Genomic DNA, 27,107 nt, shown 5'->3' on the forward strand with positions numbered 1-27,107 from the left:
GTATAAATAGGTTAACTTCCTCACCAAAAAAAAAGAAAAGATTAACTTAGACTAAGTTTTAATCTAAATATTATCAAAAAAAAAAAAATTAATCTAAATAAGTTGTATAAGGTAGAATATTTTGAGTTTGGGTTAACTTATTAGTTTATATAAATTAAATTATAAATGTTTCCGAAATAAATAAATTAAATTAAAAATCTCATCTGATCTATTTATAAAAATAAAAATAAAAATTCTATCCTATCATATTAGGCCTCGATCTTTTAAGTATATCAACTGTAACGTCTTTTAGGCCTATCAATAACTTTAAAAAACAAACTAAAATACAGTTATTTTTATTTAAAATTATTTAAATAATAATTTTATATTAATTTTTTAATTAAATAAACAATATAGAATAAACCAACATAAAACTTTATAGTCCAGAATTTTTTTCTCAAAAAATATTTTTTAAGACTTAAACATAGGGATAGGATATTATGACACCCAAGTTATGTTACACCCATGTGACACCCAGTCAATCTCACCGTTAGATCGCTTATGTTGATCCAATGGTTATATTTATTTCCATCTTTGTATGGTCATGATTTTCCAAATTTAAAGTGAAAGCATTAAATATGAGAAATCATAACCATACAAAGGTAGAAATAAATATAAAATATTAAATTTGGGAAATCATGACCATACAAAGATGGAAATAAATATAACCGTTTGATCAACATAAGCGATCTAACGGTGAGATTGACTGGGTGTCACATGGGTGTAACATAATTTGGGTGTCACAATATCCTATCCCCTTAAACATATTCTTTATTTAATGACAGAGGGTGGATCGAGCGAGGTCGCCTATATAAGACGTTTGGTTTGCAGTCTCTCTTCTCTTTACATAAAAAACCAAAATCGAAGGGTGAACAAGAGACTGCGTGAGGATGAATAGGAAGAAGAAGAATAAAGAAGAAGATGAATCTCACTGTCACTCGCACACTACCAGAGGAGTTGATAGCAGAAATTCTGTTGAGGTTACCGGTGAAATCTCTTGTGCGTTTCAAATGTGTGTGTAAGTCATGGTTCTCTCTCATTTCCGATCCCCAATTTGCAAAATCTCATTTTGACCTAGCTGCTGCACCCACCCACCGACTTCTGGTTGATAAATCTTTTCGTGCATCCATAGATATAGAAGCATTCTTTGACGATGATTCTGCTCTAGTACACCTCGCTACTCCCATTCCATTCTACCGCAATAGTTCTTTAAGAATGTTGGGTTCCTGTCGAGGGTTTATACTTTTAAAGTTTGGTCGTAATAGTAATTTTGATTTAATTCTATGGAATCCATCAACCGGTTCCCATAAAACAATACCATTCTCTCGTCCCTACTCATGGTCCAGTTCTTATTGTGGTTTAGGGTATGACGTAGCAACTGATGACTACTTGGTAATTACTATCTTGCCACATCGCATAGAGTTTTTCTCCTTGAAAACCAATTCATGGAACAAAATTGAGGGTAATTATCCATTTTCGAAGGATGGTGATGATTGGGGCTGGTATGCATACAAAGTTGGCAAAGTTGGCTTATTCTTGAATGGGGCTCTTCATTGGTTGGATGTCCCTGATGGTGTGGATGTGGTTGACAAAACTGCCAGCATTATATAATTTGATTCGATAGAAAGGAGTTTGTCAGAGATTCCTCTGCCAGATGATCCTGAATTGCGTATTGGAGCATATCGTATGGCGGTAAACTGAGGATGTCTCAGTCTGTGTTATTGTTGGTCAAGGGGTACGAGTGAAGCAATGATTGAGATATGGACGATGAAAGAATATAAAGTGCAGTCATCTTGGACTAAGTCCGCTGTTTCGATTACTTTTCTCATGGCGCCTGACATCTACCTTTCCCCGATATGCTTCACTGAAGGTGGTGAAATTGTTGTTGGATCAGATGACAGGGGAGTATTAATGAAACTTAACGGTGAAGGAAAGCTGCTTAATTATCGAAAATATAATCGAGGCTTCGTGGAATCTATGTCATTATCGAATCCATTCTCCATTATGTACAGAGAGAGTCTGCTATCACTTCCTAGTGATATTGGGGAAGCAAATAAAGATGACCAATAGTAACAAACAAGAAGAATTAGGGTATGCGATGCTCTCCAACCCTTTTGGCCATTTTATTCTTATTAAACTTGCATTTGTGAAAAATGAAAATTTGCTTGCATAATGCGTGATACATGAAAATATTGATATCTTAACCTATCTTGTACTCTCCCTTCCCTAGCTAATAATATTTCATTTTTTATAAAAAAAAATGATACATGAAATTGCAGGGAACGATGAGGTTGGTGGTGGATTGAAATCCCCGGTTGGGAAAAATATTTTATGTCTTGCTTACTCAAAATAATCAAAGGCATTTTCAGTGAAAAAATTTAATAGAAAAACAACTAATGTTTGGTGTAAAACAACTGGGATTACTAGTTACATTTTTACAATATCACAGTAACATTTACAATAAAATGGTGACATTTACAATAACCTCATGTTTCCTGCAGGCCTTGAAGTATGCAGAATATTTAATATGGTTACGTTGATATGGTAGCTTTCATTCAGATGATGATGATACTGCTAGCAGAAAGCATAGCATAAGGAAGAGAATGTCATTTATTTGGTTTTAAATAATTGTGTCAATGCAAAACTAGTGTCTCTTTAATGGTAATTTTAGTATGGTTGGAGTGTATGTAGACTTAAGTTTTTAATTATATCACAAAGTAGGATATAACAAATCCTAGTTGGAATTAGTATGTGCTATTCAACATCATTATCATTTTTCCGCGTAATTTTATTATTATATTTGGAGTTTGTTTATGTCCTCTGTTACATGGTTTTCTGGTACAAGTCGTACTTATTTTACTATGTTTAGGGGTCTCTTTCTGCAAAAATAATCCGTGATTTTTATAAGTCAATCTATTGTTGCTTGTATTACTTGAAGTTGTGGAGATATTGTTGATCTTAAATCATATGGGAATTAATAGATGGGATGGGGTGAAACAGTTGAAGCTAATCAAGTTTTGATATGAATTGAACTTGCATGCTGGTGGTTTAACCTGTTCATCATAATGATCTAATTTCACAATGGGTGTCATAGTTTCATGATATCCCTGAAGATACTTTGGTTGCCTATGGCAAGGATGGTGCAATGGATGAATATATTACAGCTTCAGCAACGTGCTTAAATTTCTATCCATATTTTCTCTTTCTCTGTCTTGATTATATTAGCTTCATAATCTATGATTATAAGGTAATCAGATAGATCAATAATCTATAGCTATAGTCTTTCACAGTTAGTAAACTTGTTTTTAATCTTGGACTTCTTGATATGAGAAAAATTTGAATGGAAGTTCAATTTTGGGTTCGGGGGGCTGTGATTGTTACATTTATTTTCTACTCTGCACTTTGGATTTAACCTACTTTGCATCAGGGTTGTAATGTATTATAGTGTATCAGTTGGTGGTTATGGTCGAAAGAATCAATTCCAGTTGTTTTTACTTTGGTTCAATGACGTGTCGTTTACAAGCAATGCTTTCAATTCATTGTCGTTGCCGTATGTTTCATCATCTTTCAAGATTCCTGATCCTGACCAAAACTGTAATAATGGTAGATAATTATGTTTAACATTAGAGAGCGATGTCATTTCCTTTGTCGTTTAATCTTCACCTTCAATCATTCATTAAATGTGATCATGATTATTTGTGGTATGATAGTATTTTGACTATTTTCACATATTTTAAATATTGAATAAGATGTGACTTTTTATTAGTTTGGAATGACACAAACACTGTTATAAGACTCGGCTCGAACCGGTTGGTTGATTCAGAACTTAACGAATTGGTTATTGTACTATTCGAGTCAAGTATCTGACCAACCACGTATTGGATCCGGTGAAAATTGGTTTGAAGGGCCGGGTTTTATCAAAATCGGTTGGGTCTTGAAAATCAGCGAGTTATGCATTTTTATAAAAAAAAAGCAAAAACAAAAGTTGTCTCATCTTGTAAGAAGAAAGTGTGGAACTGCTTTCAAAAACTTTTATAATTTTGTTTGCTAGTAGTATATCATCTTATAGTGATCTCAAATTTTAGCTTCCAAGATTGAAGCAATTTGCAGAACGGAACAGTAGATTTAGAGAAGGTGATATATTGATTCATTGCAAATCTATTTTTATGGAAAGAGTTATTGGTAAATGCTTTATAATTATTATTATTTTTGAATATATTTCAATCGGTTAATCGCTTCGCGACTAGTCCGATTCGGGGCGGGTCCTGAGATTATTGTTTTAAATCCATCCTAAAGACGTTAGGGAGGATTGAACACATGCTCTCATCCTCATCTGCTTAGTTCTCTAGCGCCAACTGAGCTACCATCATTTGGTACTTTATAATTATTAAACATGGTTAATTGAGGATATTTGGTGGAGGAAATTATACGTGGTTACCTGATACTTGAATTTTTTTTCTTTATTTATTTCTTTTACAATATATTGTACGTGGTTACCATATGTGATTTTTTTTAATCCCCCCAAAACTATATATGCTTGTAGTCCAGCATAACAATTTTTTTTACATGTATTTGAATATTTTATAGATTTTTATATATAAAATAATTTTTTTATATATTAACCTCGGTTATGCGATTCAACTGGTGATCTACCGGTTGAACCAGTGACCCGGTGATCTAGTATTCCTACCGGGTCAATGATCGAGTCAGTTCTAATAATATAGGTAATGATATTATTTTATTGGAAAAGTTATTTTTTATTCACTTTTGATTTGACAGAAAAAGAGATTAATACGAAAAATAAAAGAAAGTTAAGCTTATTTTTGGATTTAAATAATAAATCAAATTAATGCTTGTGAAATTTTAGTTACGGGATGCAGTGATGTGTTCATTCGCACATATTCACATGTTTGATGCCATTATATAATAACACTGAAATTATTAATTGATATTAAGATATGATTTGTATAATTATGTTAAATGAAATCTTTGGCTTAAATAATTTTTTTTTGACTTATTGCTTGATGCTCTTTTTTTGTTGTTGTAAATATGAGAAGTATTGTTAGATGTTAGAGACTAGAAATAAGATATTCGCTTTAATATATTTATTTATTTTTTAATAATTTTATTTTTTAGGTGATTTGATCCGCTAACCTACTTCAAAATGGGATAGATTAATATTTTTAATCCTTTACCAATGGTGAGCAACCTGCCTCGTTCCATTTTTTGCAAGTTGAGGGCAGATAGGCATGGATCGGCCTGTTTTGTCAACTCTAGGCCATCAATGTTTTTAAAACTAATTATAAAAAAAATTAAACATAAACCCCCCACCCTGTCCATCTTTTTAGCTGTTTAGGTTTCATATTACGAAAGAAATAAAAGTTTATCTTCTTAAATAAGGTTGGATATATGCACTTTAGATAGAAGCACATTAATAACTTGGATACAATACCACAATATTGGTTTCATGTATTAATAGAAATTCATTTCCTTACTAATCAAAAGTCATTGGATTTTAAAAACACTTCTGTGCCATAATCATAGCATTTAATTCACCAACTACAATTCTAATTAGTGAAGCATATAGTGGGGCATTATATATATTTTCCTCCTGCACATGAAGTTAATCCATTTAGGTACATTACCAAATTGGTTTCATACATCAACCTAAAATCATTCCCTTAGCCGTTTCTTTTTTGGATACTAAATCATTCGCGTAGTTAGGAATAATTCCTTTGAATCTTAGCAATTTATATCTTCTGATGAAAGGTTCTTTTTTTGTTCATTCAAATTGACAGTGGATTCTTTCGCTTTCTTATCTTATTAGGTTTCTGTTTTCTTTCTAAATGAAAGATTATTATCATATAGGGTTTGACGAAACGATTGAGGTGAAGCTGAGTTCATTAAAGATGAAAAATGGCAATCAAAAGTTTCATTATAATTTATAAACACTTAATGAAGGCAGCATCCCCAATATTAAATTATTTTTTTTTTAAAAAGAAAAACTTAAGGCAGAACCCTAGTATTAATCATAGGTATACAAGTAAATCACCTATCTTACTAAGTGAAAAGTTTTAGTTAGATATAAGGAACTTAGTTTCTCTGAAGAAAAAAAATGTGTGTCATTTTAAAAGATGTAAAGTTGTGTCATTTTAAGAGAGAGAAAGAGATAAATAAATAAAGGAAGAGAGAGAGTTGACAAAAAATAAAAATAAAAGTGTGGGTCTCACCTCTTTGTGAGAGTGAAAAGATATAAGTTGTGTTATTTAAAAGGATAAACATTTTTTCCTTCTCTTAATTAAAAGTCTTAAATTATAACATTGGAAATGAACAGAGAAAATGATCCTGAAAAACGCGTTGCCGTAATAAATTTGAGAGTATTTTGAAACCAACTAATCGAATAATCAATGATGGGTGAATTAATAAATTTGAGAGCATTTTGAAACCAACTAATCGAATAATCAATGATGGGTGAATTAATGAAGGGTATTTCTATAATTTTATTTATTTATTTATCATATATATTTTACTGAAATATTTTTTATTAATCAAAATGATGTAATTTATGAAATAGCTATAAATAACCTTATTTAAGGTAGCGGTAGAAATATTTATATATATATAAAACAAATACACTAGATTAAAAAAAGGCATAAACTAATCTCATGTTAAAGGGGATAGCTTCTCTTATGTGGGTGACACAAAATTAAGGTGGATCTCATTTTTATTTTTTATTTTTTTGATAACATGATTTTTTATTTTTTAGTAGGACCCACATTAAGTTTATCTTAGAACATTAAATATACTCTCTCATGTAACGTGAGATTAATTTTTTTTTTTTTTTTTACATTACATGGAAATTGAACACACGTCACTACACTACACACACCCCCCACACCACTATAGTGAATAACGTGAGATTATTTTATCCCTTAAAAAAATTGCAAAAAACAAAAAGGTTAAATACATGTTGAGGTTACATTAGGTCAAATCCTCTTATCCAATTAAAGCGGAGATAGCAGAGTAGGTAGATAGTGTGGTTAAACCACAGAGCAGAGAAACCAAAGATGTCTGAAAAAGTTCCAAGAGCTGAATGCAGCTTCGAACACACTCATAGTCCCTCACCTGTATGACTCACCCACAGTTTCACTCTTTTGATACACTAACACAATCGTGATCCTGATCCTGATCCTGTGCAATCAAATCAAGCCAAAAGCCCTCTCCTTTCAATTGAATTCAAATACCCTTTTGCTTTCTACAATGGCTTCCACCCCAACACCAACACCCCATTGCTCCTCAAACCCTGTAAGGCCCAACAACAACAACAACAACCACCGCCACCACATCAGGAACCATCAACAACGCCAAAACAACAACAACCGTTGGTCTTCCAACAGGTATTATTCCTCCAAGTCTTCACCTTTACCTGCTGCTGCAACAGGAACATGTGTAGGTGTAGGTGTAGGTGCTGGTGCAGGTGCACCCACTGCTGCTGCATCTGCCGCCGCCGCCGCCGCTAGTGGCGTGGCTCCTTCGGCCTTTTCCTCCTCCCTGAGTTCCTTGCTCGGTGGTGCCCGGAATTCGCGGCTTGGCTCCGATTTTTCCGGCCGGCGCTCCACCCGGTTCGCGGCAAAGATGCACTCCGGACGGCCTAGGAACAGCCCCAACAATCACCCTCACTCAAAGGCTGCTGATGAGGCATTGCAATGCCTCCTCAAAGCTGGTAATAATGCTGATGCTGTTGATAATGTGTTGCTTAGTTATGAACATAGGCTTTGTGGAGGTGAGGATTATGTTTATTTGCTTAAGGAATTTGGGAATACTGGTCATTTCTTGCAAGCCACTAAGTGCTATGATTTTGCCATTTGGAGGGTGAATGGGATGGTTATTAAGGGTAAGTTGACTAGCACCATGATTAGTACTCTTGGTAGGTTGGGGAAGATTGACCATGCCTTGAGGCTATTTGAAATGGCCAAGTATGAAGGATATGGAAACACTGTTTATTCCTATTCCTCCATGATTAGTGCATTTGGCCGAAATGGGCGCTTTCCTGATGCCGTACGTTTGTTCAGGTCCATGAGAAACTTTGGCTTGGAACCCAATTTGATTACCTATAATGCATTGATTGATGCAGGGGCCAAAGGGCAAGTGGAATTTGACACAGTTGTGAAGTTTTTTGATGAAATGGTTGCCAGCGGCATCTTGCCTGATAGGGTTACTTACAATTCACTTCTTTGTGCTTGTGTCCCTAAGGGTTTATGGGAACTGGCTCAAAACTTGTTAAGAGAAATGGAACGGAAAGGGATCCAACAGGATGTATATACTTATAATACATATTTGGATGCACTGTGTAAAGGTAGACAGATGGATTTAGCTGGGAAGGTTATGGCAGAGATGCCAGCTAAGAAAATTTTTCCCAATGTTGTGACTTATAGTACTATGATGGATGGTTATGCCAAGGCTGGCCGCTTAGAAGATGCCCTAGATTTATACGATGAAATGAAGCGTCTGTCTGTTGGTTTTGACCGGGTGTCTTATAATACCCTGGTTGCAGTTTATGCAAAGCTTGGTTGGTTTGAGGAGGCTCTCAATAAATGCAAGGAGATGGAGAGTTGTGGTATAAAAAAAGATGTAGTAACTTATAATGCACTTTTGGGTGGGTATGGGAAGCATGGCATGTATGACGAAGTTGAGAGTATATTTGAAGAGATGAAAGCAAAAAATATATATCCAAATACGTTAACTTACTCAACAATGATTGATGTGTACACTAAAGGTGGAATGTATAGGAATTCAATGGATGTTTACAAAGAGTTCAAGCAGCGAGGGTTGGAGGTTGATGTTGTCTTTTATAGTGCACTAATTGATGCTCTATGCAAAAATGGGTTGGTGGAGTCTTCTATGATGTTGCTTGATGTGATGACAGAGAAAGGAATTAGGCCCAATGTTGTCACTTATAACTCCATAATTGATGCTTTTGGCCAGTCTTTGGCTTTGGAATGTGGGGTGAATACTTCTTTAGGAGCCAATGAGTATCAAATCGAACCTTCATCTTCAATGCTTATTGAGGGTACTTTTCAAGATCAGGTGTCAGATAAGGAGGACGACCGAATCCTGATGATGTTTGAGCAACTTGCTGCCGAAAATGCAGGTCTTATAAAGAAGGATAAGAGGGACAGACAAGACAAATTCTGCATATTGTGGCTCTTTCGAAAAATGCACAACATGGAAATTAAACCAAATGTTGTCACATTTTCAGCCATTTTGAATGCTTGCAGGTAAATACCTATCCAAGATTTCTGTTTCTCTTACTTTTTTCTATATAGTCATTTATTATTGCTCAGGACAGAAGAGATAAATGGAAATGGATTTTCATCAGCTTCATCTGGAAAGGTGAAACCCACTGTTTATGCCCCTAAGTAATGTAGCCTGAATAGTTTGATTCTTTTCACATTCCTAGGTTCTATGGCAGTGTTATTTCATATTTTATTTATTTCTTTTAGCTTCTTTTTATTCTAGTTACTTTAGATGGCTATGATTAGATCTATGATTTGTTTTTAATTGAGGTTACTTTGTTATGTAAGAGAATTTAATGGCTGTGACAGGGAATAGGTCCAATTTTCTCACTAACTAAAGCTTTTCTTCCATTTCTCTAGTTGTTAATTACAAGACCAGCCATCTTTAGTTGTGTTTAATATTACTTTGCCCATCCTTTTTATCCCTAAATATCTCGAGTGCTACATTTTTAATCGCATGGATTTTATGCTATATTGCAGTTACTTCCTATCCTTCAATTTCAATCCGTTAGCAAGTCATGGGTGATGTATTCAATGTTCTTTTGCTGTTTTGCCACACCTCTTATTAGTGTTTTTGTTTTTCCTTTCTTTTTTATAATATGTACTTTGATATTCTCATGAGATTATATAATCAAATGAAAATAGTATAATTTGGTCCGTTGAATGCAGCCATTGCAATTCATTTGAAGATGCTTCCAAGATATTAGATGAGCTCCGCGTATTTGATAACCAGGTGTATGGCGTAGCCCATGGACTCCTTATGGGTTTCAGGGAAAACACATGGTTTCAGGCTCAATCTCTATTTGATGAAATCAAGCGTATGGATTCTTCAACAGCTTCTGCCTTCTATAATGCCCTTACAGATATGCTGTGGCACTTTGGTCAGGTAAAGTTGAATTTGCATCTTTTAGTTTTGTGATTTGCTTACTACTCAGGTAGTATAAATGCCTCATCAGTGAGTATGTGGATGATTAGAATTATGAGTTTTATAGGAGTTGAACCTTTTCTTTTGTGTTAATCTGACTTTCACATTTTCTGTTTTTATAATAAATTGAATTTGACATTAGAAACGAGGGGCTCAGCTGGTTGTACTTGAAGGGAGACGCAGAAATGTGTGGAATGGTGACTGGTCTGATTCTTGCTTGGATCTACATCTGATGTCTTGTGGTGCTGCTTGTGCAATGGTCCATGCATGGTTGCTCAATATACGCTCTGTTGTTTCTGAAGGCTATGAACTGCCTAAGATATTAAAGTATGCATCTTTCCCACCAAAGATTATTATTGTTGTCCTTTGATTGGATTAGTAAGGATTAAGGTATGAATGAATGATAATTCTTTGTTTTTTTTTTTTTTTTGCAGCATTTTAACTGGATGGGGCAAGCATAGCAAGGTAGTTGGGAATGGCACTTTAAGAAGGGCTGTTGAGACACTCCTTGATGGCATGGGTGCTCCCTTTCGGATTGCTGAGTGTAATTTGGGAAGATTTATGTCACCAGGATATGTGGTAGCTTCCTGGTTGAAAGAATCCAGCACATTGAATGTGCTTGTTTTGCATGATCAAATAAGTAATTCTGAACGTGCTGGTCGAGTGTATAATTTGCCAGCCCTTTCCTTGTAGTTAAAAGTACCATGTTGCTTTTTTCATAAAATGTCCTTACATTCAATGTCTTGTCTTTCCCTTTTGTACTTTAATCCGGGGTTGATCTAGAAAATATGTGATATAGGGCAAGAAGTAAATTTTGAGTAAATTAAAACTTAAGTATATTGATACCATAGTTTTCAATTCCTCAATTGAATGAATTTATATATAAAGTTTCGTGTATATAATGATTATCTCATTATTTTATTCCACTATTTAAAAGTTTCGCCTTTGAATTTTCATGACAATTAACATTAAATCAATACAAGCTGAAATTTGAGGTTACATTGTTTAGAAATTATGTAAAATAATGTTTCATTTGTTACAAGTTATTCGATGCAAATATTATAATAAAGGAGTCTTCTACAGTTTAATTATGCATGAACTTTTTGGGTTAATATAACTTGAAAGTAAAAAATGAATTTATCATCAAGCATGTGGATCGATCGAGAATAAGTTGTTCAAAATTTATGAACTAATGGATAACATTAAAAAATAGATTTAAGACTTGTCAATAGTTGTTGTTTTATTCATATCAATGAATTATCAATAATATAAATGAATTATCAATAAGTCTAATGGTAAAGTACATTAATTGTTTTTCAAAGAGATCATGTTTGAACCTCTGTCAATGAATAGATCTGTTTACACTAGCACTACTTTCTTTCACACAACTATTTCTGCAAATTAATTTGTGACTATTATACCTTTAATTCATGAACTTATTATAATTATAATTTTAATTGCAAAAAAGGTTACCATTTGGTACTAATTAACAATTATTGTGCTGCTATTGTAAAGACTTTATATACATTGGTATTGGCATCAAGTGTTAACTCAATTACAATATAAAATAAAAATTGTGGTAGCATCCTTCCTCCTTTGTGATTCAGTCTATAGCTGGAGTTGGACTTGATTAACCACTACAGATTACCTTAATTTTAGTTGCTTCTACTTATGCTTTTAGAAGAACAAGTAATTTTAATTATGGCACAGGAGAAAAATTTTCTTACCAGAAAAATACAATTACTGAAAAAATGATGAAAAAGTGATTTTTAAAAAAAGTATTTATCCGGATATATGATGGTTGCGTGGGTGGCACACTAATCCTGGTTTGTGTTATGCACTGGTAATTATAAAGGCAGAACTCTTTCTTCTTCTTCTTCTTTGTTTGTTTTCTTAGATATAAATGAAAATTAAGTTGGCTTAGCTCTATAAACAAACTTGTGAAGATTATAGTAACATAACATATACAAAGTTTGTGGAAATGAACCCATTTCATATTCTCCATACCATAACATAAACAAGCTTAGACTTCAATTGACAGTAAACGAGCAAACCTGGAAATGGCACGTGAACAGAAGAAAACATATCTTAATAGAAATATAAAAGCAGTTTCAGTCAATGGCTGTACTCATTTAGAATAAACACATGCAGAGTGAAAACTAATGAGATTCTTACTACATCTGACACTAAATGTTTCACTTCCATGTATTTGCTTTTGATACCGCAAAACACAAAGGAATATTTCCAATTCTTATTCCTTAATTCTGTCGCACTTAATATTGATTACTATTAATGAGAATTATAAATACTTTCTATCACCATCAATAATCTGCTTGCAACTCACCACTGCCCCCAACCAGTTCTCATGCCACATGTCCTCAAAATTTAGTGTAAACCAATACAAAACCAGTCTCTTTTTGTTGTCTTGGTCATGAAACCAAGCTATTGTAATTCCTTATTTTAGCCATGGAAAAATGTAGTCTGACTCGGAAGAAGATTAATCTGAAGCAGCAAAATGTATGGAAATAATAATATTCAGTATATATCTTGAGATTCAATACAGACCACTACAGACCACCACAGTCCACCTGGTATCCAACAAATAAAACTTTTTTTTCTTCCATGAACTAATTGATAATAGGGAAAAGTTCACCAATACCCTTGTGGTTTGCTTCAGAATCATTTATGCCCCTGTGGTTTTTTTCCTATCACATATGCTCCTGTGCTTTGTAAAAAATAAGAAACCACAAGGGTATATGTGATAAAAAAACATACCTTTTACAAACCACAGGGGCATATGTGATTCTGAAGTAAACCACAGGGGCATTGGTGAACTTTTCCCTTGATAATATTAGATAGGCCCTGAGGCTGCAACCTATAGAGTAATGAATCTAATTGAATAAGGAGTTTAGGTTGATCAGTAAAAATGTGAGGCAGATAAATGACTATTTATTAGGCCCTCAGGTTGTATAAGCAAAGGTTTGTTATGGAATGAGAGTATTGAGAACAGATTCAGAAAGAAAAGAGAATTACAAAAGGGATGATCTTCTTGCAAGGGGGTAACCCCTTCCTCCATTGAGAATGTCTCATTGTTCTGAATTTCCAATAGATAGCCTCAAGTGTCCCCAAACTCTCCCTCTCTATTTAACAACCTAAACTCCTAACTGCCAAAATATTCTCTTCTTCCTAATTAACTAGCTACAATTTACTCCTCCTGGAACATACCGTCCAAATTTTATCCTCTTTATTCTTATCGTGCCTAACAGCATTAGACAGCAAGATAATAAACATAGAATCATTTAGCATTAGACCAAAGTATGCTATGAAATTGATACGTTTCAGAATTTCTTAGCAGAGAAAAGAAAAAGTATGATAATCATAATATTGTCCATATATTAAGAAATACTTCAAGAAGAATATCAGAACTTGTGTTTAAGAGCACAGGAAATAGTAAAGAGCAAACACAGACAGAATACTGCAGAAAATAGTTGCAAGAGAGACAACAGCTACGTTCAGGAGATGACATAAAACTCTTGAAAATACCAGAAAAAAAATCACGTATAAGACTTGGGTATTTACATCATTTGCATACATATTAAACAAGAAGCTTCTTTACATGTCTCAGCACCAGGGAGAGAATAGTGCAGATGATAATTATACAGTTGTTAGAGGCTTTAACATTTAAGTCTGCCATTCTCTTTCCCAAGAACCAAAAAGAGTTATTTATTATTTGATGGGTCATGATTCAGCTGACTATGATATTCTCCAGGTCATCGTTTCAAAACTCTTATGTTAGTTATAGCAACTGATAGAATACAAGCTACTTCCTTATCATACCATGCATTAGTACTCGTGTTTTGACATCAGGTTGAAGACCAGTCTCTAGCATTTTTGTATAGACCTTATTTGCAAACTTAACCTTGTCGCGCAAGCACATTTCTTGAACAGCAGCATTATAGAGAGCAGCATTTGGCATGGTCTGCTACAAAAGGAACAGATATTAGGGAGGTTAAATATTTATATGTTAGACCAGAAAATGAGGTAGATCAGTTATAACTCAATTTAATTAAAATTTGTAATTAATCGCATAGAAAACACAAATTTGATCTACATATCCATGTACACATAATACTCTGCATGATTTGGGATTGTTGCTGCGGATGGCTTCTACTTTTCACATCAAGAAGTACTAAACTAAGCTGTTTGGCAAATTTCACAATGCAAAGTTTTTGGAGAGAAGCAACTATTTAGAACCAATCCCAAATTAAGGTAATCTATAGTGGTTAATCAAGTCCAACTCCAGCTATTGACTCAATCACAAACGAGGAAGGATGCTACCACAATTTTTATTTTATATTGTAATTGAGTTAACACTTGATACAATATCAATGTATATAAAATCTTTATAATAGCAGCACAATAATCATTTATTAGTACCAAATGATGACCTTTTTTGTAATTGATATCATTCAAATATACATAACTTTGAAATATAAAAATAAAATTCTAATTCTAATATTAAAGTTCATGAATTAAAGGCATAATATTCACAAATTAATTTGAAGAAATAGTTGTGTGAAAGAAAGTAGTGTTAGTGTAAACAAATCTATACATTGACAGAGGTTCAAAAATGATCTATTTGAAAATCATTTTTAGCTAAGCAATAACTATCACTTGTAGTTTTTGTATCAAACTAGACTTAGACAAATATTGCTTAGAAATTCGAAAATGTTTTTTTTTACCCACATTTAGGATTTCTTCTAATTCTTCCCAGAGATCTCTGCAAACATAGCATCTTATTATGGATAGATAAGTAAATATGTTTGGACTGCACTTTTGGTGAACCATATGCTCATACACCTGCAATGCAGTTGTTGGCTTCCTTGCAATCTCACATGCCCTAATAACAAGATTATATGATATTGTCAAATCAGACAGTCCAGAAGCTTCCATCTGCCACAAAATCTCAATAGCTCTATCCCACAACCCAAGCTTTGAGCAAGACATTAAAACAGTATTGTATACATGTATATTGAATAGGGACGTTTGGTTTCTTTCAATCTTGTCAAAAAGCCAAAGAGCTTCGCGATACATATTGGCCTTGTTAAGAGCACTTAGTAGAGCATTGAATGTATATGCATCTGGTTTATGGCCCAATGATTTCATAGTATCAAAGACCTGAAATGCTTGTTTGAGTTCCCTTGCTCTTCCAAGTGAGTTAATTAATGCATTGCACGCAACTAAGCTTGGTTTAAGTTCACTTGCCAACATTTTTCGAAAGACACTTAATGCAGAATCCCATTTTCCCTCCTTAGCACATCCACTAATCACAGCATTCAATGCATTGCTGTCCGGTTCAAATCCATTTTGAACCATCTCATGGTAAGCACAAAGAGCAAGGTCACTCTGGTCACAATGTACAAAACTGTTTATTAATAGACGATATGTAACATGCGTTCCAGCACACCCATTTGCCTTCATACTCCTCCATAACCTCTCTATTTCACTCCAATTGTCAACCTTCCTGCAAACAGATATCATGGTGTTGTAAACAATTGCATCAAAATCCTTCCCCACATCACATTCATTTTCTAGTTCTCTGAAGAAATTGAGGGCGGAACAACAACCCTGAGATTTTGCATGTGCCATAAGAATCAAGCTATAAGTATGCCCTGTGGTTATCCTTCTTGTTCTTGTAAAATTGAATACTTTGAAGCAATCATCAAACCACCCATTTCTTACAAGGCTAGACATAAGAGAATTACATGCATGGATATTTGGACAAAGACCTGATAATTGCATAGACCTAAAATATTCCATCGCACTTCTAATCTTGTTAGTTCTGCTAAGCACCAAAATCCTGTTAGATAGCACATTCTCATCCATTTCTTCCAGAAAAAGTGCTCCATGCTCATTCATAAGTCCCATCTCTTTTGAAGCTGACAAAGTAGCATCAACAGATCTTGAATCCCGGTGTCCATCATCTACCATTTCTCCCCAAGGAGGCAATTCCTTCCTGGCCATAAAAGAAGCATCAACTTCTTCTCTTCCTTCAACATCATCATGATCTTCTTCTTCCACTTCTCCCCAGGGAGGCAATTCCTTATTGGACACAAAAGATGTATCAAATTCTTCTCTTCCTTCAACATCATCACCATCATCACCACCATCCAAATCTTCCACTTCTCCCCAAGGAGACAATTCCTTCTTGTACAAAGAAGATGCATCAACTGTTTCTCTTCCTTCACCAACAACATCATCATCATTTTCTTCCCCTTCTTCTTCTTCTTCTTCTTGTTCACGGAGACCAAAGTCAACACTAGGAACTATGTCCTTAGACATTGGTGTTGACTCATGATACCCTACTGACCCAATTGAGGGCACACATTGTTTTGGTCGTGAAACGACAACAATGCGAAGGTAATCATTAGATGTGCTTATATCAGCATTTGTATGATTTGGGGCATTAAGAAAGGAGCAATAAGTAAAGTTGGGAAAACAAGTAACAGGCTTGTGAAACTGAATTGGAAAACTCAACATAATGAGTACATCAATACCATGGACCACCAAGGAATGCAAATTAAAACAGCCTCAGGAATGAAACAACAGAGCATGACCAGCTATAGTAACAACAGAAAATTAAATGAAAAATCTTGAGAAACAGAAATATGCAAAAGCCACCAGCTATAGTCTCCTTGACAGAGGAGAGGAAGGAGGTGCTGCCGCTGAAGATTGAAGTCAATTCCAGTCTGAAACAAAATCCCAAAACAAAAGGGATATTATATAGATGAAGAATAAAATCAAAATTAGAGAAAAAAAATTATGGCTTAAAATTAAATTGTGAACAGACAAAAACAAAAACAAAAATTGAGGCAATCAATAACTAAGATTTAAGAATAGTGTACAGAACAGAGTCAAGTAACACATACCTGCAAGCAAGTGTATTAGGATGGATAGAAGAAGCATAACCCAACATCTGACAACAAAAGGAGAGGAACAAGGTGGTGCTCAGTTGGAGGGTTTAAGGTAAATCGAAGAGTTCAGTGTACGACATCGACGACAACAACAACAACACAAAACAAAAAGGAATTATGACATAGATGGATAAGAAAATGAAAATAAAAATAAGTTTTAGGTGTTGGAAAAAAAAAAAAGCATACCTTAAAATTTAATGGGGTTTAATTTTCTGAAGCAACGCCCCAGAGAAAGTATGTTAGATATTCTTTTCTTTTTTAAAAGGATCTATCAATTAAAAAAAAAAAAATTTAAAAACCCAAGTTTCTTCAAAATTACTTAATTTCCTTCCCGAAATTTTTAATCAATTATCCTCCTACTTAAAATTTCTTTATCACTTACTCCTAATTTAATTTTTCATCCAGAATTTTGTTAACAGAGTTAATTTTTTTTAAAAAATACCAAAATTATCCTTAATAGAAAAAAGAAAAACATATTTTCCTCACGTAGTTTTAGACGAACTCAAGAAATATTTTCTTTAAGGTAGCCTTGTTAGAATTAGTAATTATTAAAATTGTTTCATGCAAATTCCATTGCTATTAAAGACTGCACTAGTTCATCCACCAAAAATAAAAAAAAGACTGCACTCACAATTGTTGGTGCCGTTGTTAAAATAAAATGATTAAAGAGGCATCATCTCAGCAAATTTAGATATTTTCTTTTCTGTTATAAGCTTTTTTGCTATTATATGATCAACAAATCTGACTTTATAAATTTATTTAGAGCCACACTTTATTTTGCTTGCACAACAACTGAAAAGCTTTACGTTTTGTGCTTCATATATGCATTGTTTTCCTCTTAATCATAGGAAATTATCAAGCAAACATGCACAAGTTGCTATTTCGTTGTTTTCTGTGTCGTTGAGAGTATATAGAGAATTCAATCGTTGATGTCTTGTTTACGTGAGTTTGTCTAAAACTGCGTTGGTGAGAAAATTATGTTTTTCTTTTTTATATTAAGGGTAATTTTGGTACGTTTTAAAAATTTAACTCTGTTAACAAAATTTTGGATGAAAAAACAAATTAGGGGCTGAGTGATAGGGGTGTAAATGGGTCATGCTGGCCCATCTCAGTCTACGGCTCGGCCTACATTGAGCCCGGCCCAGGCTCGGCCTTTCAGAAAAGTAGAGTAGGCTTGGGCTTATAAAAAAGTTTTTTTAACAAATAGGCCATAGGTCAATTTTGTCAAGCCCGGCCTACAGCCTTGTAGGCTGGACTGTTTAATTTATTAAAATAAAATAATAAAATAATATTTATTTTATGTGGCAAAGACGCAAAGTACCAAATACCAATATCTCTTACTTTTTGTGCTATTTTATTTTATGAAAGGAAAATTTGTCTAATGTCTCCAAATTTTACATGTTGTTGCAGCTTAATACCATGGAGCAATAGGCACCTTGCTGGATTATGATGTTACTGATGAAGATCTTTCAATAATACTCTTCTTTCCCTTGTCTTGATGTGGTTTAAAGATTTTTAGATGAATAATATTCTCTTGTAGACTTTATTTCAGCATCTAGTAATTGTATTTTTCTTATTTTTCCCATTTCTTTGACTCTATTCTTCTATGATATACATTCTAGAGCTAGGGTATTATGTTGACTCTTTCTTATTTGTCATTTTTTTCTTATGAGAAGTACTAGTGCATGCATGAATGAAACTTTCTTTGCTTGTACAATTATTATTTTTGCTTAGTATTTACAGTGGGAGGCCTACAAAGCCTTTAGGCCATGTCAGACTTTCTTATTTTTAAAAATGGACCGGGCTTGACCTACAAATAAAGCCTTTAATAGGCCAGTAGGTCAGATAGGCTGAATTTTTTTTGACGTAGGCTTGGGCCAGGAAGGTCAAAGCCCGGCCCAGCCCAGCCCATTTACACATCTACTGAGTGATAAAGAAATTTTGAATAAGGGGGTAAATGATTAAAAATTCGAAAAGGGGAACAAGTGATTTTGAAGAAACTTATAGAGATTTTTTTTGAAGTTTTTCCAAAAAAAATAAAAAATACATAATATATTCCTGAGAAGTCAGAACTATATGCTGCATAAAACTGTTTTTACAGTGAAAGCAGCAATAGTTTTCTAAAATTTAATTAAGAAAAATAATAATATTATATCTTAAAAGATAGTTTTCTATTTCAGAAATTTAGAGTTTTAACTCTTTTATAGATACAATTATATCTCCATTGTTATCAAAAAAAAAAAAAAAAAAAAATCTCCATAACCCAATTTTTGAAAAATTATGACGATGAGAGGGAAGAGCAGAGTTTCATGTAAGCACTACCTTATTCCCTTCATTTCTTCAAGAAATGAATAATATACTAACTAAAAAATGTTCAGGAAGACAATGTGTAGATTAGTAAAAAGAAACCAACATGAATTACAATGATATAGAAATTTAATGTAAAAAAATAAATAAAATTAAGCCCAAACCAGAAAAATAAATAAATGAATAAAAACACCCCAAATTCTCAAAGGTGTTTATTAATAATAATATGTAGAAAAAAAAATTAGGAAGCCTTTGTTGCTACTTATAGTTTCCAATTAAAAAAATTGGTCATGTATCACTAGAAAAAATAAATTGTTAAGCTAATAAAAATCAAATCATGAAGGAAAAAGAGCATACCTAATACTAATTAGGGAAATAATACTCTCATGCCACATGAGAGTACATCATTTTTCTACACAAATTCGTTTTTCGTGCCAATTAATTTTTCTTTTCTTTTTTAATATAAAATATGGGACTCATATTTAACTTCTCTCTACTTTTTTTCTCTCCTACAATCCTACAAAATAAGAAAACTTAAACCCTACTAATTAAGCATCTAGCTTCTTAATTTTTGAAAGTGTTTAGGAGTGCACTCAATCAAATCATCCAAGACATACTTTTATTACCAATATCACATGGAGAATTCTCTCTCCCCTTATGTAATTAAACCAAATGACTTAGATAAAGAGAATTGCGATGATAAGATTCAGGAAAATAAAAGTAAAAATCAGAGAAGCAATAATGACCATGTGATACCTAGAACAATGATTGGCTACAATTCCTTCACTCATAATTAGGGGTGTAAATGAGCTGGGCTGGGCTTTGGCCTTCCTGATCCAAGCCTACGTAAACAAAATTCAGTCTATCTGGTCTACTAGCCTATTAAACGTTTTATTTGTAGGCCACGCCCGGCCTATTTTTAAAAATGAGAAAGCCCGACATGACCTATAGGCTTTGTAGGTCTACCACTGTAGATACTAAGCAAAGAAAATAATTGTATAAAGCAAAGAAAGTTTCATTCATGCATACACTAGTACTTCTCATAAGAACAAAATAACAAACAAGAAAGAGTCAACATAATACCACAGCTCTAGAATATATATCATAGAGGAATAGAGTCAAAGAAATGGAAAAAATAAGAAAATACAATTATTGGGTGCTGAAATAAAGTCTACAAGAGAATGTCATTCATCTAAAAATTAGGGTTAGTATTGGTACTTTGTCATGCCACATAAAATAAATATTATTTTATTATTTTATTTTTAATAAATTAAATAGGTCAGCCTACAAGGCTTTGAGCCAAGCTTGGCAAAATTGGCCTACGGCCTATTTGTTAAAAAGGCTTTCTTAAAAGACTAAGCCTACTATACTTTTCTAAAAGGCCGGGACAAGCCAGGCTTAATGTAGGTCGGGCTGTAGGCAGAGCTGGGCCAGCCTGGCCCATTTACACCCTTATTCATAAGGGTGCATTGGTTTTGGTTTCTAATACACCCCAGCCCAGTCAACTGCTCTCCTATCCCCATAGCAACAAAAATAAAAATGACAAGTATTGAAACGGTCATGCATCGTCCCAGTCAAATCTGATCAAAATCGCCCAAAATCGGTCAAAATTAATGACCCGGCCGGGTCATACATTAAAAAAAAAACAAAAAAATCAAAATTGTTTCGTCTTGTCAAAAAAATGTATAACTCATCTTAAAAACTTTTTGTAATTTTATTTGTTAGTATATTCTTCTACAATGACCTCAAATTTCAGCTTCTAACACTGAAGCAATTTGAGGAATGATAAATTAAGAGAATTTGACATGTCATTTTTAATGTAGTTGAATTTGAAAAAATATGAGTTCAATGTCATTGAGAAGTGTGTTTATGAGGATTCTGAGTTGCGATTTAAATTGACATAGTAATAACATGCATTTTTATTTATTTATGCTTCTTGTTTTTGAGTTTATTTAATGAAACTTGTTTAATTTATTTTAGATATGGAGAATATAATTGAATTTATATGTTCATATTTATATATATTTTTATATATCTATATATATTCGGGTCAACCAGTCCGACCAGTGACCCATCGATTCGACCAGTGACCCAGTAACCTACTACCTCGATCGGGTCGATGCCCGGGTCGAGTTTAATAACACTGCTTAGAATACTCAATGAAAACATACATATGATATATGGTTAGAAAACTCTTATCACGTAGAACAAAAATTCTAAGGTTTTCAAGATCAATTGCAAAAAATTCCAAACGAAATTTTGTCATGAATTTTTGGTTCTATACGCAAATTTAAATTATTTTAATAAATAAAAAATTGGGTCTTATAATCATATATGCATAGATCTTATACCAAATGAAGAAATAATTTTCAATTCATTGGTCAAACCCAAGAGCAGGAACGAGAAAATGCTAATGCGTGGAAGACTAGTATAACTTTAGATATATGGAGAGCTGTTGCTTAGTAATTTTGATTTTTAAAAAAATTATACTATGTTTTGCTGATTGAGAAAATTATATTAGGTTTTACTTTTTTTTATTAATATCATTGCATTTCTTTGTTATTTTTCATTATCTCTAGTAATTTTGAGTGTTTATTAAAAATTCATATAATTTTTTAAAAGCTCATAAATTCATATTGTCCTTTCAAATCTAATAAATTCTATTAAAATCCTTTAAAATCCAATATTATGAAATCTTGATTGTACAAAAAGTCTTTTAATTTTTTTTTAAAGTCCCTTCAATTCTAAATATTCTTTTAAAATCCGAGATTTTTTTATCTCAAAAAAGTCTTTTAAAATCCTAATCCAATACACCCCTTAAGAGTAAGGCCTCATTTTTATTTTTATTTTATTTTGGAATTATTTGGTGTAAAAAAAATCAAATTACTAAAATTCCGTATTTTTTATTTAAATTACAATATCTTAACTCCATCAAATATTAATGATTTCATGATATTAAAATGGGAAGCTTTGTCCATTGCTTTATAATCTAGTTAAAATATACAACTTTAATATATTTCTAATTTTCATGTTGAATAATTTAGGTTGATAAACCAAATTATTCCCTTTTAAATTAATGTATCAATTTGTCTTTTTTTTAAGTTATATACCAATCTTCTTCTCTTCGATCAAAGTGAACCAAATGGGCCTCGCAATAAAGTCAAATTATATACATGTAGCGTGACTCTGCTTATTCAAATAAATGAGACATTAGACTAACCAAATAAGGAAAAAAAATCAATACATGTAATATCCCCGTTTCGAGCCGGTTCAATTAACAGATGTATGTTGCCTTTCACATTGTTAATTCATGTTTGAAGAAATTGATAGATGTCTGTTGTCTAACTGCATGATTTACCAACGATTAAGTTTTTGAACTGTTCAGTGCTATTCTGGCGAAATTTCCTATGCAGCCAGCTTAGTAGCTGCACCAAAGTAATGCTGAAACCAAACCAACTTAGAAATGGGGCAAAACTTAAGTATATTGATGCCATAGTTTTTATTTCCTCAATTGAATGAATTTATATATAAAGTTTCGTGTATATAATAGATTATCTCATTATTTTATTCCATCATTTAAAAGTTATAAGTGAAAACCTTTGAATTTTCATGACAATTAACATTAAATCAATACAATCTGAAATTTGAAATTACATTGTTGAGGAATTATGTAAAACGGGATAAGTTATTCTATCTATCTTTTTTTTATGTCTACCTTACTTATAATTCTCCAACATCATTAAATCTCAACCAACATTTTTCATTTTTCTTTTCTCTTGATATTCTGATCTAACAGTGTTATAGATTCGTAGGCAAGGTAAGGGATGAAAAAGCGATAGATAGAATAACCTATTCCATGTAAAATAATGTTTCATTTGTTATAACTTAGATGCAAATACTATAATAAGAGGTGGATTATTTTACCTACTTTTTTTTATCACTACCTTGCTTACCAATCTCTAACATTATATTCGAATTTCAAGAGAAGAGAGAAATTGTAAATGTTAGTTGAGATTTTGATCTAACGATATGAGAATTGATAGGTAAGGCAGGGATAAAAAAAAGTAGGTAAAATAAAATGAGTCTTCTGCAGTTTAATCATGCATGAATTTTTTGGGTTAATATAACTTGAAAATAAAATGGATTTATCAGCAAACATGTCAACCGAGAATGAGTTGTTCTATGTTTATGAACTTATGGAAAATAATAATATATAAAAATAGATTTAAGACTTGTCAATAACGGTTGTTTTATTCATATCAGTGAATCATCAACAATATAATTTTTGTCAACGAATTATTAACAATATAATTTTTGTTTATATAAAACATGTAGAGCGCCAAAGTAAGAATTTGAGATCCAAACATGAACTGGACAAATTTTATGCATTCTTTGAAATAGTGGCGTGAAAGTCCCTTGAAGAAGCATACTTATTTAAACACATAGATGATAGATTGTTAGCTATTAAAAAACTCATAGGAAGAACAAAATCATGACTGGAAGGTACTCTTGAAGATGTACGCAAAAAAAAAAAAAAAAAGATTCTATTTTGTTTAATTAGCTTTCAATCAATCCTTGACTGGAAATGTTGAGAAAAACAACAAAACAACTTGGATATATGATGGTTGCTTGGGTGACACACGAATCCTGGTTTGTGGTATGCACTGATAAATATAAAGGCAGTGCTCTTTCTTCTTTTCTGTTTGTTTTCTTAGATATAAATAAAAATTAAGTTGGCTTAGGCAGTGTCCCCAAACTCTCCTTCCCAATTTAACTGCCTAACAACCTAACTGCCAAAATATTCTCTTCTAACTAACTAATTGACTAGCTACAATTTACTCCTCTTGGAACATACCCTCCAAATTTTGTCCTCTTTATTCTTATCGTGCCTAACAGCATTAGACAGCAAGATAATCAACACACAATCATTTAGCATTGGACCAAAGAATGCTATGAAATTGATACGTTTCAGAATCTCTCAGCAGAGAAAAGAAAAAGTATGATAATCATAATATTGTCCATATATTATAAGAAAGAACAAAAAGGAAGAGTGCATGCCCGCGAAACACTTGTAGGTGATTTGATTTTATTCAACAGTGTTTTTTACCACAACAAGTAAATACTGGGCAAATAATTTTTCTAACAAATTTTTTTAAAACTTGATACCAAACACACCCCTTAGTTTGATTATGATTCTCCTGCATCTGATGATGATGATTCTCCTGAGTCTGATGATGATGATTCTCCTGAGTCTGATGATGATGATTCTCCTGAGTCTGATGATGATGATTCTCTTGAGTCTGATGATGATGATTCTCCTGAGTCTGATGATGATGATTCTCCTGAGTCTGATGATGATGATTCTCCTGCCTCTGATGATGATGATTCTCCTGCCTCTGATGATGATGATTCCCTTCGTCCGATGAGACCCAAACTGCACATAAATAATAATAAAAAATCTGAATCCACCAAATGAATACAAAACTACAATAAATAAAGAAAGCATTAGTAAAGTACACCAACCATCAGCATTGCTTTCTTTGTCAAGCATAAACAAGCTGTATGTGAAGTCAGAAGCACAAAAATCTATGAATGATTCAGAAACACATAACTCTACGAATGAACTTTCGATCCCAAGATCTCTCATCTCTTGGCTCTTGAGATTATATGAATGCAATGACGTCATTAAATTAAACCCTAAAAATGGAATCATTAAAACTTCAGAGTTCATGCTTTGAACCAATAACTGTCCAGTATTTCCCCCAGATAAAGAAACACTGTAAATTTTGCTCCATGACTCTCTCTTCATCCATATATTAGTATCTCCAGGCTGTCGAGGGTACCCCATAACATTGGGATGATACTCTATAAGCGAGAGGCAACCATCGATCACATTAATCTCCAAGTCCATGGAGGACCTAGCCAACACTTGTGGAAGCTCCGTTTTGCTGAACTTCTCCTCCACCACATTGAACATCACTATGTGGTAATTTTTTGAACTACGGAGTCCATGCCACCGGCAGACAAGCCAATGAACACTGTCGTGAAAAAATAATTGGTTCCCCCAACGATCGTCCGCGTTATTAAAAAAATCTTGGTCGAATTGAGTATTAAGAACCCTCCAAGCACCTTCGTTGAGTGAATACAACTCCACCTTAGGAGGAAGCTTGAAACGGATGCAACTCATTTGTACCACCTTGAAATCATTCTTCTTGGAATCAAACCCAAATCCATACCCCAAACCAAACCAGAGTTGACTGCCTGATCTACACAATGTTTTGGAGATTGGGAGTCGCAGGCTTCTCCGTGTCAGAGGGTTAAAGAGGATGAAGTTCAAGTGGGAACGAAATCTAGGGTCGTAGGAAGAGAGGCAAACGAGGCCCTTGACAGCCCCCACAAATCTGTATTCTATATCTGAAGAAAAGCCAGATAATGGTAGATACGAGTATTCGATATTTTGCGGGGAGCATATAGAAAACACATAATCTGAGGGCCGGACAAGGAAGAGAGGAGTGCGCGGTTGATACGAGGATAAGAAGTGGTGGCTCTTAATCAAAATGTTCCATGATTTGCACACTGACATACATTTTCCAATGCTTTTAGGATCTAGGCGAAGGAGGATTTCCTTCATTATATCTTCCGGAATACAATCAGCCATTGTAACTTTGACGATGAGGAAAGTTGTGATAAAACCCTAACAGTATTGTATCATATATATGAGAAAAAAACTAAAGCCCGTAGATTGAAAAAGCCCGTAGATTGAAAAACCCTAATGTACTCAATTTTTTTTTTATTTGGAAAAATAAAAATCAATATTCATTAATAATTTTTATATTGTTATACGGTGATATTTCAAAACTCCTATAAATTTATAAATATATAATTTATTATCAATAATAATAATAATAATAATAATATTAATATTGATTTTTTTCTTTCCATATTATCCTGATATGATATTGAGTTTTCTTTTTCATTCCTTATTATCCTGATATATGATATTGAGTTTTCTTTTTCTTTCCTTATTTTTGAAAATATGATATTAATTTTCTTTTTCTTTTCTTATTTGGTTACTCTAATCTAATGCGTCATTTATTCAAATAAATATCAAACAACGAGCAGAATCACACTACATATATAATTTGACTTTATTCTAAAACACATTTAATATATTCATAATTTTCATGTTGAATAGTTTAGGTTGATTAACCAAATTATATATAGTGTGATTCTGCTCTTGTTTGATATTTATTCGAATAAATGAGGCATTAGACTAATCAAATAAAAAAGAAAAAGAAAATCAATATCATATTTTTAATAATAAGGAAAGAAAGAAAAAAACTCAAAATCATATCAGCATAATATGGAAAGAAAAAGAAAAAAATCAATATTATTATTATTACTATTGCTAATAAATTTCATATTTATAAATTTTTAGGAGTTTTGAAATATCACCGTATAATCATATTAATATTATTAATGAATATTGATTTTTCTTTTTCCCTCTTTAGTTATCAAAAAAAAATTGAGTACATTAAATTTTGTGGACAGAAAATGAAAAACATC

At 32.9% G+C, this 27,107-nt stretch overlaps 5 protein-coding genes across 7 annotated transcripts; 3 read left to right on the plus strand and 2 right to left on the minus strand.

Moving 5' to 3' along the window:
- Positions 1 to 885: 885 nt before the first annotated feature.
- Positions 886 to 2,813, plus strand: LOC133290204 (F-box protein CPR1-like). The gene is made up of 3 exons (XM_061488262.1): positions 886 to 1,639; positions 1,742 to 2,130; positions 2,541 to 2,813. The coding sequence occupies exons 1-2, from the start codon at positions 961 to 963 to the stop codon at positions 2,107 to 2,109; spliced, it is 1,047 nt and encodes a 348-aa protein (XP_061344246.1). The 5' UTR covers positions 886 to 960; the 3' UTR covers positions 2,110 to 2,130; positions 2,541 to 2,813.
- Positions 2,814 to 7,073: 4,260 nt separating this feature from the next.
- On the plus strand, positions 7,074 to 11,138 carry LOC133290183 (pentatricopeptide repeat-containing protein GUN1, chloroplastic). The gene is made up of 4 exons (XM_061488238.1): positions 7,074 to 9,317; positions 10,005 to 10,221; positions 10,403 to 10,587; positions 10,695 to 11,138. The coding sequence occupies exons 1-4, from the start codon at positions 7,300 to 7,302 to the stop codon at positions 10,951 to 10,953; spliced, it is 2,679 nt and encodes an 892-aa protein (XP_061344222.1). The 5' UTR covers positions 7,074 to 7,299; the 3' UTR covers positions 10,954 to 11,138.
- A 2,686-nt stretch (positions 11,139 to 13,824) lies between these two features.
- On the minus strand, positions 13,825 to 17,383 carry LOC133290222 (pentatricopeptide repeat-containing protein At3g29290). Of its 3 annotated transcripts, XM_061488289.1 has the most exons (4): positions 17,190 to 17,383; positions 16,569 to 17,009; positions 15,007 to 16,496; positions 13,825 to 14,242 (listed from the first exon to the last, which is right to left on the minus strand). In XM_061488289.1, the coding sequence occupies exons 2-4, from the start codon at positions 16,798 to 16,800 to the stop codon at positions 14,081 to 14,083; spliced, it is 1,884 nt and encodes a 627-aa protein (XP_061344273.1). In that variant the 5' UTR covers positions 16,801 to 17,009; positions 17,190 to 17,383; the 3' UTR covers positions 13,825 to 14,080. The 3 variants fall into 3 exon arrangements, with proteins under 3 accessions (XP_061344273.1, XP_061344272.1, XP_061344270.1); XM_061488288.1 differs by having other exon boundaries at positions 13,825 to 14,239; positions 15,007 to 17,009; XM_061488286.1 differs by having other exon boundaries at positions 15,007 to 17,009.
- Positions 17,210 to 25,017, plus strand: LOC133290205 (uncharacterized). The gene is made up of 3 exons (XM_061488263.1): positions 17,210 to 17,286; positions 22,955 to 23,036; positions 24,724 to 25,017. The coding sequence occupies exons 1-3, from the start codon at positions 17,210 to 17,212 to the stop codon at positions 25,015 to 25,017; spliced, it is 453 nt and encodes a 150-aa protein (XP_061344247.1).
- A 29-nt stretch (positions 25,018 to 25,046) lies between these two features.
- On the minus strand, positions 25,047 to 26,199 carry LOC133290206 (F-box protein CPR1-like). Its single transcript, XM_061488265.1, has 2 exons — positions 25,261 to 26,199; positions 25,047 to 25,127 (listed from the first exon to the last, which is right to left on the minus strand). The coding sequence occupies exons 1-2, from the start codon at positions 26,197 to 26,199 to the stop codon at positions 25,047 to 25,049; spliced, it is 1,020 nt and encodes a 339-aa protein (XP_061344249.1).
- Positions 26,200 to 27,107: the final 908 nt, after the last annotated feature.

This window comes from Gastrolobium bilobum, unplaced genomic scaffold (assembly GCF_033153095.1).
Source record: "Gastrolobium bilobum isolate Gb01-03AN ecotype WA unplaced genomic scaffold, APGP_CSIRO_Gbil_v1 utg17055, whole genome shotgun sequence".
NCBI lineage: Eukaryota > Viridiplantae > Streptophyta > Magnoliopsida > Fabales > Fabaceae > Gastrolobium > Gastrolobium bilobum.